This window comes from Strix aluco, chromosome 19, assembly GCF_031877795.1.
Source record: "Strix aluco isolate bStrAlu1 chromosome 19, bStrAlu1.hap1, whole genome shotgun sequence".
NCBI lineage: Eukaryota > Metazoa > Chordata > Aves > Strigiformes > Strigidae > Strix > Strix aluco.
In genome coordinates this window covers 11893630-11912895 of record NC_133949.1, presented here as the reverse complement: position 1 = coordinate 11912895, position 19266 = coordinate 11893630, and the positions used below count along the sequence as shown (strand labels likewise).

At 40.0% G+C, this 19266-nt stretch overlaps 1 protein-coding gene across 3 annotated transcripts in view; it reads right to left on the bottom strand.

The window, feature by feature from the left end:
* The window catches only part of SPECC1 (sperm antigen with calponin homology and coiled-coil domains 1), a 100870-nt gene that overhangs the window by 49588 nt on the left and 32016 nt on the right, over positions 1 to 19266 (bottom strand). Inside the window, exon 1 of one of the 3 annotated variants that reach the window (XM_074844772.1) lies at positions 14896 to 15191. The exons of the other annotated variants lie outside the window; for them this stretch is intronic. Within the exon in view, the coding sequence (XP_074700873.1) occupies positions 14896 to 14935 (40 nt within the window). The 5' untranslated portion in view covers positions 14936 to 15191. Of the gene's footprint in view, positions 1 to 14895; positions 15192 to 19266 lie in introns of those variants that run through there. 3 annotated transcript variants of the gene reach the window in all.

Here is a 19266-nt window from a genome sequence, read left to right as displayed (position 1 = left end):
TCACTGTCCTGTTTCTCTTTGCCATCCCTCCCACCTCAAAAAGGAATAGTGAAACAAAAGAGATGCAACAAGAAATCATGCGCTAACTCATAGCTTCTCTGCCAACAGAAGACTGCAATTCTTCCATTGTTCTGGAATTCTGTTCCCATGTGCTAAGATACTTTAATAATTTTTGCCATCTGAACAGAACTCCCAAGCCTCAGATAGAAAAGTGATTCCTGCAATACCTTGAGGGAAAGGTTAGTATAAATCAAGTGGGCTGCAAGCATTTAGCAGAATAGCCAAGTAAAGAGAATACTGTTAACAGCCCATACTTGTACAGCAAATAAGAGTTATTAAACCTCCCCACACAATTTTACTGTGCTCTATCACATGTGGTTTAGCTGAAATAGGTCCTTCTTATCAGTTTTGGTTTTCAGCTTATCCTCTGGCTGTGACTTCGGTAGATCCCGGTCTCAGAACGACTGCACTTACTCAGGCTTTGCCAAGATCTTGCTGAGAATCCACAGTAGCACTGGCAACATACAGCAACAGATAGGTAATGCAGGCATGTACTCATATGTGCTCAGTCTTGCCTGTGTAAGGTCCTATTACTATTTTTAGGCAACTTTGAGTTTCTTATGCAAAACAAACCTGGGTCACAGGTGTACCTTAATTCCACCTGGTTTATAACACCTAGTGTAGGAAGCCAAAATACAGATGTCTAGTGCCATTTCAGATGCCCTTTTTTAGGTATATTTAAAATACCTTCACTGAGCTGAAAGGTTTGCCAGTATCTGTCCTATGCCCGAAAGGCAGACAGAGGGCAACTGGGATATCTGAAAGCATCTAGAATGCCACTAGACATTGAACTGAAGAGTCAGGCTTTCACAACAGATTTACAAGCTGGTGTTACAAGGCAGGTAATAGCAGCTTTTATGTGCCATTTTCAAAATTACTCCAGTACCCAAGTACCACTTAGGTGATTTCCAGCCACACAATGAAATGAACAACTTAACACAATGCATTAATATGTGACTTCATGACACTGTTGATCTGAATTTAGTCACAGACAAATCAGAAAAGATGGTATTAGCTTAGAGTCATTGCACTCTCTGTTGACTCCCTACGATAAAGTAGTACATGTTACAGGGAACCTAGCTATATTTTCTGTCTTCTTCTGTCAACTCAGAGTAAAGTTTTCAAGAACTTAATTAACTTGGTGCTTAAAATCTATTTTCCAAAAGTGGCTAAGCCACCAAGAGCTCAAAGCTTAACTGAAAGCCCAGGGGACTTGGCAGATCACTTTCAACCTGCGCCAGCACTGATCCCGAGATTGATATTGAGAATGATTAAGAGTGAACTAGGAATATCCTTTGGGAAATGATGACTACACAGCACAGAAGAAGGATTGGTGTACATTTGGCTCTTTTAAAGTACTTTTCATTAAAAGATTTCAGTTTTGTACACTTATCTACTTCATTGATATGCACTATTCTTCCCTGCCCTTTTTTTCCCTTTAAGTAAATGAAACAGTTAAAAACCAACTTCCCTGCTAACCAGAGATCTTCCGATATCCTAATTAACAGGAAACAAACTGACACATTTCCATGGTGGCATGAGAAAAAGCAAACAACTGCTGAAAAGTAGGGCACATATAACAGCAACCTTACCTGCGCTGCTGTGCTCTTTCACACAGATAATCTACACAGAGGCAAAAATCCCTATTCATGTTCTGCCACATTGTTTGATGCTTCTATCCTTAAACATCCAGGCATGCTAACAGTAGGACAGCTTGATAACAAATACTGAATGGATGCACATTACTAAATCAACTCATGAAGATCTGAATCAGTTCTAAGTGCTTCTTCAGGGTTAGAACGAGAATGGGACTGGATGCAGAAGGCCAGATATTTAAAGAGAGATATGTGCCAAGAGACACAGATTAGCATCTACTGTTATTTTCAAAACTGCTTAAGCTGTTTAGAACTTCATATTTGAGAGTGAAATGTTTAAATCTTCTGGTTCACCATCAGCTTAGGCAAAACTCAGGATGAAGATGACACTGTTTTACTCTGAGAAACTATGACGGCTTGATCTGCTTGATATACAAAGGGAATGAGCCGAACAGGTTAGCTGTCAGCATCTTCCAGTGACCACAGCGTTGGATACTCCTTTGGATAATCCTCAAGAACTCAGAAGAGCATACCGTTTTCCATCTCTTTCAGGGTGGTCCCACAGAAAGACAATGCTTTCTGCTACTTGGTCTTTATGCAACAGCAAACAAAGCAAACCTAGGCTTGGCCAGCCATGGTTCTCCTGAATTAGTCTATTTGCAGAGTATTAGTCATATAGCCAACACCTTTACAGGTCAGCAACTCTTTGGGAAGGTTCACTTGGACTCCACCTAGCTTTAAAAAAGACAAGGAGATGGCTGCAGAACAACAAAGGTGGTTTTGATAATCTAACACTAATTATATGGAAACATCTGCTCAAATAAAGCCTTCTAATCACTTAACAAACACCGAGACTAAAAAGTAATTATAACACGAACTCTTTTTTCTGAAGAATTTTAATGGCCTGTTGGACTGTCTGGACTACCTGACTACATTCCCTGTGAATAGGTGCAATATGCAGCAGGAGAAAAAGGCTAAAAGACTTAATGTAAAGACTCTGATCTATGTAATTACTGTAGGGAAGCAACTCAAGTACTGATATTGACACAGAGGAAAAGAATAAGAGACCAAAGAGAGAAATTAAAAATGTATTACAAAGTATTAGTGAACAACAGATCCCTGAATTTGAAACAGATACCTGTATTTGAAAAGTTACACTATAAGAGGTTCCAAAGAAAAAGCAGCAGTAAGCATCTTGATCTGAGCAATTCCTAATTTAAAACTACAGAGACCACTGACAGAGCTGAAGACTTTGTAAAGGTTGGCTTATTTTTTGTTTTAATTAGAATATATGATAATAGAGATCTGGGGTGCAAGAAGCACACGAGAAAAGGCACTATTTTGGTAACTCAAAGACTAAGTAATGACAAAACTATTTGTCGTCAATTTAAATTTGCAGATGAACTACTGGTAAGACATTCTTTTGAAGGGTGGCCACTAGAAGAGACTCTCCCACGGCAGGAATGTAACCCAATAGGAGAGACAACCTTGTATTTGAAGCATCTCCATTTAGTTCAAATCTTAGCATCAAAACCAAGCAAGAACGTACAGATGTACCATCCAGTACTCTTAGAATCCACAAAAGGCCCTATTTACACCGTCCCCTTCAGCAAATTATACAGTGCTTTTAGAAAAGAAGGTACCCAGGGAATCTCTGCTGCCCAACTAAGGAATTTCTTAAAGATCACAAATACATTATTTTCAGCTTGTTGGATTCACACTGATCACTCTTATCTTGTTCCTTCTCACATAGAAAGTCACATTTAACCCTCCCAAAAAAGTGTTAAAATGCAAACAGAAAAAGATGATCAGCCCTTCTCAGCATCTGGTGGTTCCAAGCTCTTAGCACAGCCACAAAAACAAGAACTGAAGCTCAAGTTCAGTGTGACAGCTCAATGCTATTACAGTGGAAACAAGGTCGCATTCAGAAGGTAAATGAGACGAGATCTGATCAAAATCCTGTTCACAAAGTCTCATTGTGTATTTCAGCCGACTCTTTCCTCTTTATGGGCCTGTTCACATACAATTCCTCTCTAAATAACAGGAGGAGTAGTTAAAAATCTCTACCCTGAGCCATATGCCAATGTCCATACAAAAGAGCTCCTCTGAACATTTCTTACACCCTTTACTTGGGTTTTCTGAAGGTTTCCTAGGTCCCAAATGAAAGCTTGAGCTTGGATATGCCTGTCTTGAATAGAATACAGTTTTGTACAGTACAAAAACAGCGCAGGTTGTACTGTAAGAGGGAACTTTTGCTCAGAAGTCTAAGGAACAAAGAGAGATCTGTGAAGTACATTGGCAAAGCTAAGAGAAGGCGAGAATTGTTCTGTGTATATGTATCCTTAGCTGGCATGCGCAGTCTTTGCTTTCACAAATACAAATTTCCCGTTCAAATCTGCTCTAGAGTCAAGAAGCATCCAAAGGGCTTCACTGTGCCATAAGCTTCTGGCACCAAAGGGTACCACTGCGTTCAGCTCTGAAATGAGGTATACAAAACCCCATGGAATAACCGAACAATGTACATCATGTCTGCCAACGTGGGTGCACATTACAAGTGTAATTGCAATCAAACCACTGCGCTGCTTTGGATTTCTAGAGTACCCAGCAACCTGGCATAACAAACATTGAGACATCCAAAGCAAATGGTCTAGCAAATGTTCAGAGAAACTCTATATCATACACTTACTGGAATGTTCCCCCGGTAAACTCAAGCCTCCTTTTTTGGGAACCGTTAATACCAGTGGGCCTGCCAAAAACCTTAAGTCACCTGCTAACTATATTCCTTGTGTACCCCCCAAAAAAGTATGATTAAAACTTTCTATATGTAGTGTTATCCCAAAATGAATCCGGTGGAAGTTACAGAAATCCAGCATTTTCCTTTTTAAAAATAAAGTCACCCCTACTTGGTACTTCTTTGTATCCCATTTTACAATTTCCACAACCATCGAAGCTCATGATTAAAGAAATATATATATAATTTTTGTGTTCCCTAAGACGGCCTTGACTTTATATACTTGTGCAATTAGCACGCTAAATTATAGGGATTTCTGTGTACTGTGACACTTCCTGATTTTGTTTGTTCTGGAACATTTCCTGCCTATGCACCTGTCAAAACAAGATGACATCAGGTATAATCATCTCATACCTACAGCAAAATGAATTTTAAGCCAAACTCTATTCTGGGTTGGTTTTTTTAGACAACTGTTCAAAAAAAACCAAACCCTGAGAAAAATATCCATAAATGTGAATCTTTCAGCGAATGGAGACAAAACCTCTGATGTTTCACTGAAATAAGGGATTTTTAGTTTGATCTCGCTTGTAAGTTTGGGATTTCCTTTGCTTTTCTACTTGCTAGCTTTGAGGCTTCTGCTGTCCAAAAGGTGACTAGCAAGTGCTTTAGGGGACATCCTTGAAGTTTACTAACACTTCCTCCAGGAGGGTGCTGTTCAGAAAAAGCAGTGGATTTGCTCTAAGGTAAAGGCAGAAAACTCATTTCTCCAACTCATATAGCTGTACTAGAATTATTCCTGAGATAAATGACTGCTAGCCAGAGTAAGAATCTCAGGATTTTCCTTGATTCTAGCTTGCAGACAAGTAGATAATTCTCTTCAGCTCAGAAAACTGCTTCCCAGCTAATCTAGCCCAGAAGTTCATCGCTCAGCCATTACTGGGTTAGGAGAGGTGACAAGACAGCTGTACTTCCATTTCTGGAAAATAAAATTATACTAGATAGAATACCAGTGTTGAATGTTTTGAGAAGTACAGGAAACTAAAAAGCAAGCAAACAAGAAAACAACCCTAAATTTAATCATATAAATTCAGTTAATAAAGGTCATCACAGAGTAGCAAGTAGATACATTCCTCCACATACAGTGCATACACAATGGATGCCACAACTGAACGTTAACATCTGATCTGTGGCTTGAAGTTAACGAAGAAGAGTTACCTAAAGCCTCCTGGTCCAAGAATCTAACACGAAAGAGAAATGAGAAGAATCTTGCTCCTTCAAGACAACAACTCAGGTGCTGTGGGTAACTCCTCTAAGCTACCAAAATCTGCCTGACATCACATCTATAAGCACAAAGGGTAACCAAAAAGCAATTTTATGTGGGGGAAATGCTCAATATCAACATTTTCACAACTAGAAGGGTAATTTATTCAACCTGTCTATTTAACTGTTCAGGAGACCATGCTGTGAATTGAATCATGGAACTGATATGGCTATAAAAGTATTTGCATGGGTTTTTTGCCACTTTTGCTTTCTTTGTTAAAGGCAGATCCTGATCTAATTCACTGTCCTTCCCATAAACACTTCAGCTTGTACCACTGTGGGAGCAGCAAGCCACTTCAGAGGAATGGAGCAGCAAACGCCTTTACAGAGCACTGCTGTTGAGTGCTTTGTATTAGGAAACCATGACCTGAACCCTCCAGCTTGGGAATGCTGCCCCACGCTCGGCCAAAAGGCCAGGGCTGACTGAGCCAAAATAAATTCCTTCCTCATGAATTCTCAAACTCTACTAATCCAGAAAGAGTGAGAAAAAAGGGATCAAAAATGGAAACATGAAAGGTGGTTCCTCCTCCCCTAAAACAGAAAGGAGAACTTAAAAGCTAGCGGCCTTTTTTTTTTTTTTTAAATTGTTTGCTTAGTGCTTAATAACCAGTATTGGTATTACAACTGCCTTTTGTTTACTGAGATGTGATGACCACATAATAAACCCAGTTTTATTGTCGTTCCCAGACTGCTTCAGTGAGGGGGTGGGGAGAGGACTGCAATTTAGTTTCCACAGCTCATCCAGAGCTTTAGCTCTGCCTAGTATGGCGATAAGGGAGTCAGCTAGCACTGTCCTGAATAGCTGATCCTAGGAACTGGGTTGGAATCATTAAAACTATCAACGCAGAATGCGACGCATCAAGAAAAGAAATGAGACAGAAGGGGAGAGAGGAAGAAATCTCATAACATAATGAGATGTTTATCTATAAAAAGTTGCCCACTTCAAAGCAGAAAGAGCTTCAACTCCTTGGTTAAAAAAAGAGCTTTTAATTAAAAGATCAGTCAAAGATTTTCCACAGTCAAGCAGCCTCAAAGAAACTATGTGTGGAGGAGGCCAAGAGTAATTTCTAACATGATTAGTCCATTCTTCAAACTCAACAAGGTTTTCTGAAAGCATTTATCAAGATCTAGAAGATAAGGACTGCGGAAATATCCTCGGTCTCTCAAAGTGCACTGTCCTTTCCCTTCTGACGCCTCCATCCTCACCAGCTTTTGCTCAGAAAAAGCCTGGAGAAATACTATCAGAGGTTTGTGCCTCCCACCTTGGAGCAAAGTAGACTGTAAACCTAGGACCGATGGATAGTCAAGGGGATACTCAGCTTCAGCTTAAGTGAAGTTAGTGCCACGTACTTTAGGAGGCCTGGAAAGATAACGGGAAATATTTCTGTATGTTGCTGTAGCCAGCCGAAAACATGCTGTCTTCTGCACACAACCTTCTATTATATAAAGGTTTAAAAACCTCTGAAGATTTAAATAAGTTGCACTAGTTGTCTGGAGCACTCTTTGCATTCAAGGAATGATATTTGCAGATGGGGATGGATATGACACCACTGCGTTATCCCTTTCCAGCATTAGAATACCAGCATTATGGCAGACATTACATGCTCTTGGGAACGAGACTTAGACTGACGTCCATTTGGTCATATATTTTTTTTTATACTTTTCTGAGAAAACAGGATTTTGACAATTCGCCCTTGAACAGGTAAAATGTTACTTTTTCTCTACAGGCTGCAATTTAGCAACTATTTTATCATGTCACAGATAGATGAACACCAGGGCCATCGCACTCTCAGCGAGATGATGCTGTGAGCTTTCTCCAAGCAGAGAACATCAGTCCCTGCAATGAGTGGTGTTCATGGAAACTCAGTCTCATCCCCACTTACCAGCTGTTAATTGTGACTAATGAACCTTACTGCTGAGCTGGTTCTGTTCTGCACAAGCATAGGGAATTACCTCTGCTTTATTTCAGGAATCATATGCAGTTTCGTCTATGAGGCAGATATTCAGATACACTTTTGAAGGTCTTTCTCTTCCCTGTCTTGGAGAGAACTAGGTTCCCTGCCAAGAAATTTGTTATTATCCACACCCTTGCAGAAACAACCCCTACAAAAGTGATTATATGAGGCATAATTACATAGTATTATAAGGATTTCTACACCTTCAGTATAAATGCTGCAATGTCAAAATGCAGAAGACCTTTAAAGTGTGAAAAATGCAATAGAATATCCTCCAGATGCAGGGAAGAAATCACCTTTGCATTTTACTTTGTTCATGTTAATTAAACAGCTGTCTATCCTTAGTACAGGACGGGATTTCTCCAGTCAGTTGGACTGGTCAGAGACAGTTCAAACAGTGATGATTAGGAAGACAATATGCTCAGTTTCTACCTTTTTCTCTATGGCATTTCAAAAGCATTACCTTGGTGTGGTCACATTTGCTTTACATACTCCTATCGAAACAGCCACGTATTAAGATGCTTTTGCACAAATCTATCTCAAGGAAACCATTAAGCTAAAAGGCAAAACAACCTTTTATCTGTAAAAGGTAAATAGGTAAAAATTGAAAGGCCGTAAGAGAATCATATGGCCTTACAGGTTTTTCTGCCAAATTCAAGAATCCTACTGCAATGTCCTGAGGCAGAAGCTGTGTAGAAGGGCAGTGTCCTCAAAGATTAAGAGTTTCCTCAACAACCATTTTGTCTTTTTTTTTTTTGAAGTAGACTTTATATTTTCAGATATCATCCTAGTTTAGAAATGGGACAGATCATTGAAAGCAAAACATAACTAATTACCATTCATCAAATCATCCTGAATATCAGTCACCAGTCCATGGCAAAGAAATGCAGAAGAAAGGTTAAAGATAAACTAAAATTCAGTAGAGGAAGAAAGAAAAGTCAGCCAACATAGGTACAGTATGTCAAGTTACTAACTGCACCCTGCCGCTGTAGTCCCTTTCCATACATTAATAAATATGACTTCACTGAAGTAACTGGTAACATTCTTACTTGCTTCAGTAGTGACCTACTTTCACTGATGATTTTTAACGGCACCAAAGCATCCATCCAAAGAATATGAGAGGAACATAACTCTACTCAAAGGACACAGACATATTTACTTAGTCTTTACTTTTTTCCTAAGCAATTGAACAAATTCCAATCAAGACATAAAAACTACACAGTTCTCTCATCTTGGTAACAAACGGAAGAATGTACGTCCCTGTGTCAGCCAACACATCTCCTATGTGTGCTCAGAACTGGACCCTGCAAACTCACATTAGCCTTACATTTTCCCAAGGGCATATTTTTCCAATCATTAAAATAAAATTTTCCTGTAAGAACTTTACATTTAAATTCTGCCGTTGACAAAAATATAGAGCTTGTTGGCTGTATGCTAGAAAGATTGATTAAGAGGGAAGAAAACTGCAGTTCTGATGTAATTGTATAGCCTGAGACACTTGACCAATGAGCACAGATCATACAAGGACAGAATACTCTGCCTCGGAACATGCAATCCATATCTACTGATGCTTATGGAAAAACATTACTGCTCCATGAAATATAATAGATGGAACATTTTGAAAGAGAACTGTGAACACATCTACTTTGGATTATGGGAAGAAAAAAGTTGATGCATGAAAAATCTAGCAGTGTCTATTATCATCAGAGATCCTCAGTTTTATATCATCTTTAACCATCATGCTCCAAGTGCTTGGAGATACAATGTGGAAAAGTATCAAAAAATAATGGAAGTATCAAAGATTTGTCAACCTGCTAGTGGCAGTCTGTGAGAATCACAGAAAAATCAAATTAAGTCCTCTTCAAGTAATACAGTGCCAACGAAATCGGAGAAGTGCTTTGCTTCAGTTTCACAATTTCATGTTGTTCTGAAAGCTCCACACTGGAAATCAGGAAATTTTATGAAGAGTAAATTAGTAAAATAGAGGAGGGACTGAAAAGAGAAAAGATAAATTACTTTGCTGAAATATTAGTAGAAGCTCCAAAACACAGGACTGCTTCTAAACAAACTTGTGAATACCTCCAGGGCTCTGGCAGGTTTCAGTGGGAAGACCAGGGTGCAATACTTACTCCAATTTTTTTAGCTAGCTTTATAACTTTAAGATCTTGAGAAGCCAAATATAACTCAAACAAAAACAAGCAAGCTTTACTTTTTCTCCAAGACCAGCATTATTCCCTCCTCCTTTCACCCTTTCCCCTCATTCAAGTCATTTAATACTGTGTCAGAACCAACACACAATCACAACCATCCACTGGCTGTTTCATTATCACTCTGCCACTGTCAAGTCAACTGCAGTACATTAAATTAATAAAACAACCTTCAAGAAAATTAGCTTTTACATTTACTATCATACTAGATCTATTATTCATAGGTCCTAAGCCACCACTGGCACTGGGGCAAAAGCATGCAGAGCTCTAACCATAGGACAAGCTCTTGCTGACCAGCTCATTCAGTAAGATTCTCAGCAGAAGCTCCCTGCCTTCATCCAAGAATAGCTTTAATTTTCATCAGTAAAACAATTAACACAAAACAAAATCCATAAACCACATCCTGCTGCCTGCCATGCCCTAAAAGTTCTTCTTGTAAAAGTTTTGGTCCTGGCCACAGAGAAAGTGCTCCCACTCAGCACATCCTCCCAGTTAATGCTGAAAACTGTTATAAAGACCCTTGCCTTAGCGTAGGAGAAATTACTGATCTCTTCCATTAATTTAGCATTCACTGGCCTCTCCTCCTGGGATGAGGGGACCTCAGATTATCACTTAACTCTGCCTCAAATAATTTCAGAGGCAGCAAGTTAGTCATACTCATGACTAAATTCCTCTAAGAGGGCAGTCCAAATTGTGACATAGTCTCTTGGCTGTACTCCTTTCAACTGGCCTGCAGAGCAGAAAAGACTACTGCCATTTGACATCTGTTTGTCGGTATTTCTGAAATGATTTAATAATGTCAGTCCAGTCAAGTCACATCACAAGACTAATCAACAGAGCTGGCCCTAACTGGCCTTGGAAGAGAAGCTTAAGTCAAGTAAAAATTACCCTCCAGGGGAAAATAAACTTCTTCAATACCAGTTTAATCAACAGTGTGTTACTACTCTGAAGAATGAGAGCATTTGTAAATCCCCCATGCAAGAATGACTCGTGGGAGGAAGAGGTGACTAAGGAATTAAACTATCTACTGGAGAGCAAATTGTGGTTTGCTGGCTCCACTGGGAACAAAAGGTCTACGGCTCGCTGCCCGAGCTCGAAGAGGACATGACTTGCTGTCGGTATTTCCATGAAAGCTGTTATGTGATTCATTAGCTTTGCTGGCCCCTCTTCTCCTCCATCCCTTCCCCCCCCACACCATCATTAAACTCATCTGTTCGCTTGAGCTCTTGCTTGGCAGAAATGGTGTGCTGACATATAACAGAGTTAAAATGAACGGCTCCCATGTTTAGAAGAAAGGAGAAAGGAAGAGAAGCAGATGAGAGAGACTAAAGAGAGTACCCAGAAGAGATCTGACTACACACCCAAAAAAAGAAAACCAGAAATCACAAGAAATAATATATTTCTACAATACCCTTTATCTTGAAAGTCTCCGAATGTTGTACAAACTATATATCCTACACTGAAGAATCCATTCCTCAGACATAAAATGAAGCCCCCCCTAGGCCAGGGCAAAACAGACATAAGAAAACAGATCAATACTGGCTTAGTGTATGCACTGACATTTGATATTCTCATCCAAGCCATGTAGCATGTTTTACAAATAAGCACAGTCCCAAAAAAAGTCTAACCCTTGGATAACCCCACCCGTCACCTTGTTCCAACTAGCGAACTTAACATTTCCCATTCAGCCGCTTCTTTCAAGAAAGTTTTTGTACGTATTGAGTCATTTGTTCCACCTCTTCCCGAAGATATTAATCATCGCATCACCTGCAGATATTTAGAGGATAAACAAAAGCCCACCATACAATGTCAGCCAATGTCGAAGAATCTTCGCACTCCTGTTTGGAAATACAGGCTGCCTCACCGTTTCCAAGGCAAACTAATGTTTGAAAAGCTGCTTCTCTCAATAATACTGGTGCGCTGGAGAAAACTGTATTCTTCCATACAGCTCCCATGAAATGTTTCCAGTATTTCACAGGAGCTCTGGCCTGTGTTGGTATACACTAACGGTTCCTTTAGCTTGAGGCAGCCTGTCTCAGAAGCAGAAAACTAACTCTACTGATGAAATGCAGCAATATTCACTATTGGTTTATATCTTTTTCTGTACTGTTTTATAGGTGTTTTCACTCTAAAACCTTCACATGCTTCATAAATATGAATATTGAGCACATTCAGGTGTAGTAGGAAAAGCAACCACTCACCCACGTTGCTGGCAAACAAGTGATGCAAGCTTGGGTCACACACCACAAAAGTTCTTACAAATGATTGTAAAAATGATTTAAAGTTTTAAACTCTAAGTCGGGGAAGCCTGTAGCATCTAACATCATTACAAAGAATCTCAACTTTTTAGACACTTTTACACTCTTAGCAGCATGCAGATTAACTTAAAGAGATGATACTGAGCTGTTAGAGTCTTGTGAATCTTCTGTTCAAAACACACCCATTAGACACCAGTAGTGGATTACTTTGCAAGAAAGACACAATGTAGGATGTCTTCACTTTCTCCATCTTCACTCTCTACAACCCCTGCCCTCAGCTAGCTACATTTCTTTCCGATTCCCCTGCATTAAACGGGTCAGCTTCAAACAGCTCAGCTTGGGCGTAATGATTTCCTTCCTGTTCCTTGGCAGCACTGACCAGCCCACCCAGAACTTGGGGTTACCACAGCTGTATCTTTATATCCCGAATCTTCATTGTTAGCTGTGGAGTCAGGATCACTCACATGGGCACTGTCAGACTCTGAAAGTATTGCTTCTGCGACCTGTATTTTATTTAGTTTTGAAAATACAATATATCTTTGTCATAGAATTGTAGCCTTGTTAGCCAAAAGCTATACATCCCCTTGGCCTGTTATTCCTATTTACACTCAACAGGAAAACCTGTTAGAGTATTTCATATTCTCATAAGTATATGAAGATAAGTATTCTACTCTAGGTAATAACCTATACCTTAGGATCAGATTTTTAAAGACCTCAGTGTCCAGTTCAGATTTGACTGTTTGTAGTTATTGATCTAGTTTATGTTCCAGCTTTAGAGGCCCATTTCTGGGTTTTATTTTGGTTATTCCAAAAGGACCACAGTCATTCAAGATATAGGTATTCCTGAATAAGAGTTGAATTAAGTTAATCCAAGTAGAAACAAAGCTTAACATAGACACTTCTATGTATCACATTCTAATGTGAAAAACAAGTTTTTGCATCCTTGTTGTCAAAAATCAACACAAACTCTGCTTCAGATGTCTTTACGTTATCCTCTGGCTTCCAAAGCCAGAGCTCTCACACACAACAAGGAATATGTTGTCAGAATTTATTTTGTCAGCAGGAATGTTCCTGAAACTTTTTTCATCATTAAACAGAGTTTTGAGCATGCAGTTCAGTACAAAATGATCTCTGTTTTTCAGTCATATTCATACCTTACAAACAGTGAGAACATATTAAAACACGACTTAGTACAGCCTACACTTAAAAACTGAGAATAGTTTTAAAACCTTTTAGGTGCAACAGAAGTGTAACGCTTTTCCCTTCAATAAAAAAATAAAATAAATCACAGGACAAGAGAAAACAAAGGATGAAAGATTTTCAAAACCCACAGGGGGTCTGCACGCTCATTTATCATCTATGTTAATAGTAATAAGCTGTTCAAATCCCACCACTGGCCCTGCAAAATCACAGTCAGTTTTCTCAAACTCTGATCAGAAGTTAGCAGTGTACCTCCCCATCCCTTTATCCATCTCTCCCTTAGCTTATTATCAGTATTATCCCTCCTCAAATGACAGTAACATGTTTAGTTCCAGCAAGACTTCTATAGCTGGCAGTGGAATGATTCCAGGGCCTGGGGACGTAAGCAGCCATACTTTCCAGCCTAAAGTTTAAGTTTCCCTTAGGGCAGCATTTCTTCTGGTGACTGGATACTGGCAGCTTTTGTGTTCTTCATTAGCCTGCTGATTAACATACTGCTAGAGAGTTCTCCACTACACCTAACTGCTGTTCCAGCACTCGCTAGCTGATCTATTGTGCCTAGAGCAGCAATGCAGCGTTGTCTGCCTCTTGCTTTTCTTCACAATAGTAGAGATCAGGTACATATGTATTTGTTTTTAAAACAATAGCTACATATCCAATCTGAAGTTATAAAGAAACCCTGATCAAGCAATAATAACTTTAATGGAATTTTGTGAATGAAATTCCCATGGCAACAGTAAGAAACAGAGTGCCAGGAAATACAACCAATTCCAGTTTTCTGTACTGTAGAGGGTTCTAAGATCGAACAGAAACTAGGAAATAAACAGCACAAATCAGCAGGCCTACTGGTTTTTCCTCACTCAGTACTTGAGAAACAAGCAAAATAAATCAAAAGGCAATCAAAACCAGTACTACAGCATCAGGAACAAATTACTAGCCTTCCTAGTGTACAGTGTAGACATTTGGCACAAGGGAAATTAGATATACCTGATACTAGCTCATGGCTTTCCATAAAATCTGCTACTGATTAACATGCAAAGCACTACACTTCTGAAAGGACAATGGTGGGAAGACCTTCCACAAAGGCATCATTTTAAATTCTAAGGCCTGGAAAATTTCAGGCCTCAGGCCACGAACAATGGTGAAGGCTAACACAGCCAAGCTGCAGATCCTGACAAGTTGTACGTACATCACTAGATAAGCTTTCTAACTTTTTAGCTGCATCATGCAGACTATGTAAAATATTATCTGTCAGGCAACAAGGTCCCTCCCTTGTAGGCATCCTGTTCCAACCAGCACAGGATTTCTTTCAGAAAAGCTTCCCTGAGGACGGTGCTGTGATCTCAGGAACGGAGCGCTAACAAATAGCATTTACAAGGCACAAGGTAAACAGCAGTAATTTCTCTGTGGCTCGAAGCCATCAGCATTAGCTCTGACAACAGCCTCTGTTTCGGCTCAGTGGGACACCGCGGTTAACCCCCCCCGCCGAGAACAAGACCCCATCCCCTGCAGTAACAGCCCCGAAAGCCGCAGGCAGCAGCCCCGGCATGTCGCAGGGTCCATACAGACCTTGGTCGTGCTCCTCCGCTCGCCCAGGCTGGTTGCCCATCTTCGGCCACTGCCCCAGCTCTTCCCCGAGCTCCTCTAGGACCCCGGCGCCCCGCTCATGCTCGGTGTCAGAGGCGGACCTGCCTCGCTCAGCCTTTAACGTCTACGCTTCAGTCAACTTCAAAAGGGAGAAAGAAGTCAGCTCCTTCCTAGTTCCTGGCACCAGGAACAGAGCCTGCTGCTCATGCTGAAGCAGCTGTGGCTCTCCCTCCTAACTCATTACAATATTATGCACTGAAGGCCGGCCTGTGCAGTTAATTAGCTGCCTGACTGCTGGAATAAAAGGAGGGGGAGAAAGAGGCAGAGAAAGAGCGAGCGAGCTCGCAGAGAAAGGAAGAGTGACTCAACGAGCAGGGTAAGCCACCCAGGGGCAGCAAGCGCAAACTGCAGGCGGTTCAAAGAAAGGCACTGATTTTATCAAGCCCCGCTGAAGCCAGGAACCGAGCTCCACCGCAGACAAGAGCTTAGCCTGGAAACTTGAGCCGAGCTTCAGTGCCCCAGAGCAGCCGCGGCTGCAGAGGGGTGAATGGCCAGAGAGCTGTTTCTAGCCCATACACTAGTAAATTCCAAAACAAAATACTGAAATGCAGCTGGGGGTGAAGGGCAAAAGGACCCTCAGTGAAGACAAGAGCAGCCAAATGCAACCAAAGCAAAGACAAAATTCATTTTGCCCCCAGTTCACAACACCTGAGGCATGCTCACCACCGAGGAAAGGGACCCTGTCCATAGATCTAAGTACACTGTTGAGCAGAGATACATCTGGTTAAGGATGGCTCTTTAAGTTGCCAAAAGAATTAAGATGACCAAATTTCAGAAATGTTCAGCATTTTCTGAAAACTTAGATACCTAAAAGATACTGAAATGGAGACTGAGCTCCTCTTAAAACCTGACCATAAAGCATAAGCCCTTTCTGAAAAGTCCTGTCTATGAGATTTGTTCCAATATCCTCCGGGGCTATTCCTGGGTAAACTTGAGCATCCCCAGCTCTTCTTAGCCAAGAATAGTCAGCACATTGCAGGTTCACATCCATATTTTAAGAACAAGGTACAGGATACACTGAATACTATTAAAACCTGATTGTCTTTGCTGAAGTAAGGACATGGTATTTTATTATTCCTAAAAAATTATTAAGTTTTAAGTTAGAAGAATTAAGTTGGAATAATAACTATTCCAAAATTACCCTCATGATAGTGCCTCGCAAGCACTGAAAAAACCCACCACCAAACCTGATAGCCACTACTACACCTGGAAGCTGCCACCACAAATATGATCTACATACTGTATCTCTATCATCAGTAGTTTTGACTGTGACTTGCACTGCAAGAGCAGCTGCATGAGGCAGGCCTACCCACAGAGACTGGCCAACAGACGATCTTTCGAAGAAAGAAATCAAGATGCTCCTCACCAGTGGAGTCATGATGTACATGGGAAACAAGAATACTGAATGACTCCATTGATCAGTTTTATTACATGGATAATTAACAGAATCATCTTCTTAACGTCTTGGTTTCAACAAGAGAGTTAAAAACAAATTCAGAAACAAATCTAATGAGTCCTAGGCTCAAAACAGATTAATTTCTGTATGTTTTATTTTCAGTCTAGCTAGTTGTGAATCCATTGTTTCAAATTAAAAAATCTGGAAATCATTCAATACAGTGGAAAGAGAATTTTACTAATATTTCAGTATAAGAGGATGACTTGTCAAGTTTTTCATTGTTCTTGCTCTGACACTTTATGGATGAAGCTAAAAGTTTTCATACAGCTGTCTATATTTGGATGACATTAAACAAAACTCTTGTCTACTTCTATCTTATGACATGCCAAGTATAAAATGCTTTGTTTAAGGAATAAGCCTTATAAATTCTATAAAAAAGGATCATTGATAGCGCATTCTTTTTCTAAAAGTCATCTTACAATCTCTTAAGTCTTGTATCTTATTAGGATGGGTACTCAGCTTGCCCTTCTCAAAGGTACAGATATAAATGTCCTCCAACTGTTGTTGAAACGTATCTCCAAGACAAAGAGATTTTCTTCTATTACAGACTAAAGAGTGACTTCTGCTCTTCTTCAACAGGATTCACCAGAGGGATTGCATTAACCAAGATAATCTCTTGGGTTGATAAATCCTGACACTGAGCATTTATTTCAGCACCTGCTTTCTATTTCTGTAACACAAAAGGGAATAGTGTAACAGGGTCCCAGTACAGTATGGGGTGTAAGCCTGAAGTAATTATAAAATGTAGTCACCAGGTCAGAGCAAACACACCTGAAATCTGAGCACTGTGGAAAAGTCATGACTGGAAGAACCAATCAGTTAGTTTTGACAGTGGCGTGAAACATAAGTCAGAACATTCTAACACCATGACAGGGAGAATGATGTCAGGCGAAAGGCTTCTAGCCCAAGTCCACAGTGAAAGGTAAGGTATGAATTTTAAAATACAGCTATAGCCTGAGCAGAAGTCATGGGTAAGAGATTACTGTTTATGGAGCTTGCAGCTCACAGTGAGGAAAAAGGAATAATGGCAAGCATGACTTCTAGCATAGTGACTAGGAAATAAATTATGACAGATGCATGGCTAAATCTTTGGGCAACTATTTGTTATCTGAACATTTTACATTATTTTCCCTTCCTCCTCAGTAATAAAGGTATAAAAATGAAATAACAATTTTACCTCTAAAGCAGATTAGCTGATTTCTTCCTAGGCATGAAGTTTGACTCATCCTTTTGCACTATCCACTTGTGGGACTGCCAATAAAACCCCACAAACACCCCTTTTCTATGTAGTGAGAATAGGAATTAATTACTCAAGGTGCAACATAAATAATTCTTTTAACTCACTAATCAAATGATGGGACTTACTTGCCAGACATAATCTTTTCTCGCATCCTACTCTCACAACGCAGCAAATGAATTAGCCTAACTCCTGTTCAACTTGTAATCTGTGTTCAAAAGAATGATCTCAGATTTGCAGTGGCCACATAGCTGACAGTCTCCTCAGAAGACTAAGGTCTAGAGAAGTTACAGATACTGAGCAAGACCTCCAGAGCCTGGACCTTCTGGCCAAGACTGAACCAAACTGAATGGGCCCTAAGGGTGGACACTGACTATCAATACCAGTGTTCACACTATCATGCTCTACTTCTTTGATTAATGCTAAAGATTTTATGAGCACTAAGTACATATGTAGCAGGGAGAAGAAATCTACAGAGATGTGTATATCAGGCACAGTAGTAGACCCCAAAGGATTAGGAATATAACATCTATATTGAAACCGAGAATAAAGAGCAAATGTATTTTTAACCATCCTAAAAACTAAGTTTTTGTTGTGATGATAATTGGTGAGGTCATAGTTAAGTTCATGGCACTGAACTGCAGCCTTCCAGGAACCCATCTGAGATGTAGCTGTCAATCCTTCCCTCTTCCTTTACAGTATTAAAAATCTAATGTAAGACAAAAGCTGCTGAAAAAAACAGTGGAAAAAAAAATTATACAAGGAATGCCAAGCCCTCTCCTGATATGCATACTTGTTAGCTCAGGCCAGCTTTGCATTCCTTTCTTTTGCTCCCTCCCATTCTTTAAGTGCAAACACAATGGCACTCTGCCAAGGCATTCTGGCTGCGATACATTTAGGCCTAGAGAATTTGTGTTAAGGATCATTTCTCTTCAAACCAGCTGAAGGAAAGCTGATAATTAACCTAGGGCAGGTAGTCAACACAAGGTTGTGTTGACTTTGCTGAACAACTTCACTAAAGAAGCCTGAAACGAAATGAAAACAAACTGAGAGAGCATAGATTTGTACTACTGCTGGACCATCCAAGCATGCTCCCCTTTCTGTTTAGGTATCCCTAGCAAGGCTTGTGTGACCATCACAGTTTGCTCTCACCTGTAATGTATCTTCCCTATACATGTTTGCTTGAGCCAATTAACTGTCAACAATTTAATGCCTCAAGTTATTATAGTTTTAAGATTTAGCATTTCAGTAACCCTACCACACACTGAATCCTCCTAACTGGCTCAGGTCCCAGGGTGGTAAACATGTGCCAACAAAGTCATTCTCAGGGGACTATGCAACAGGGGAAGGGGTCTCTATTTCACAGATTGTTTTAACAAGAGGTTGCATGCAAAATCTTAGGATGTATTAATACAGATTCAGTGCAGTAAATGTAAATTGTACAGTAAGTTAGAACAGGAACAAAACTGAAAAATGTACATACTGCAGACAGTGTTGTCAGCAGAAGTTAATTCTTACTGTTTAATAATGCAAGATGACTGCAGACAGCCTGTGAATGCCTTTCAGAAACTGTTATCCTTACAGGATCAGGTATTGGAAA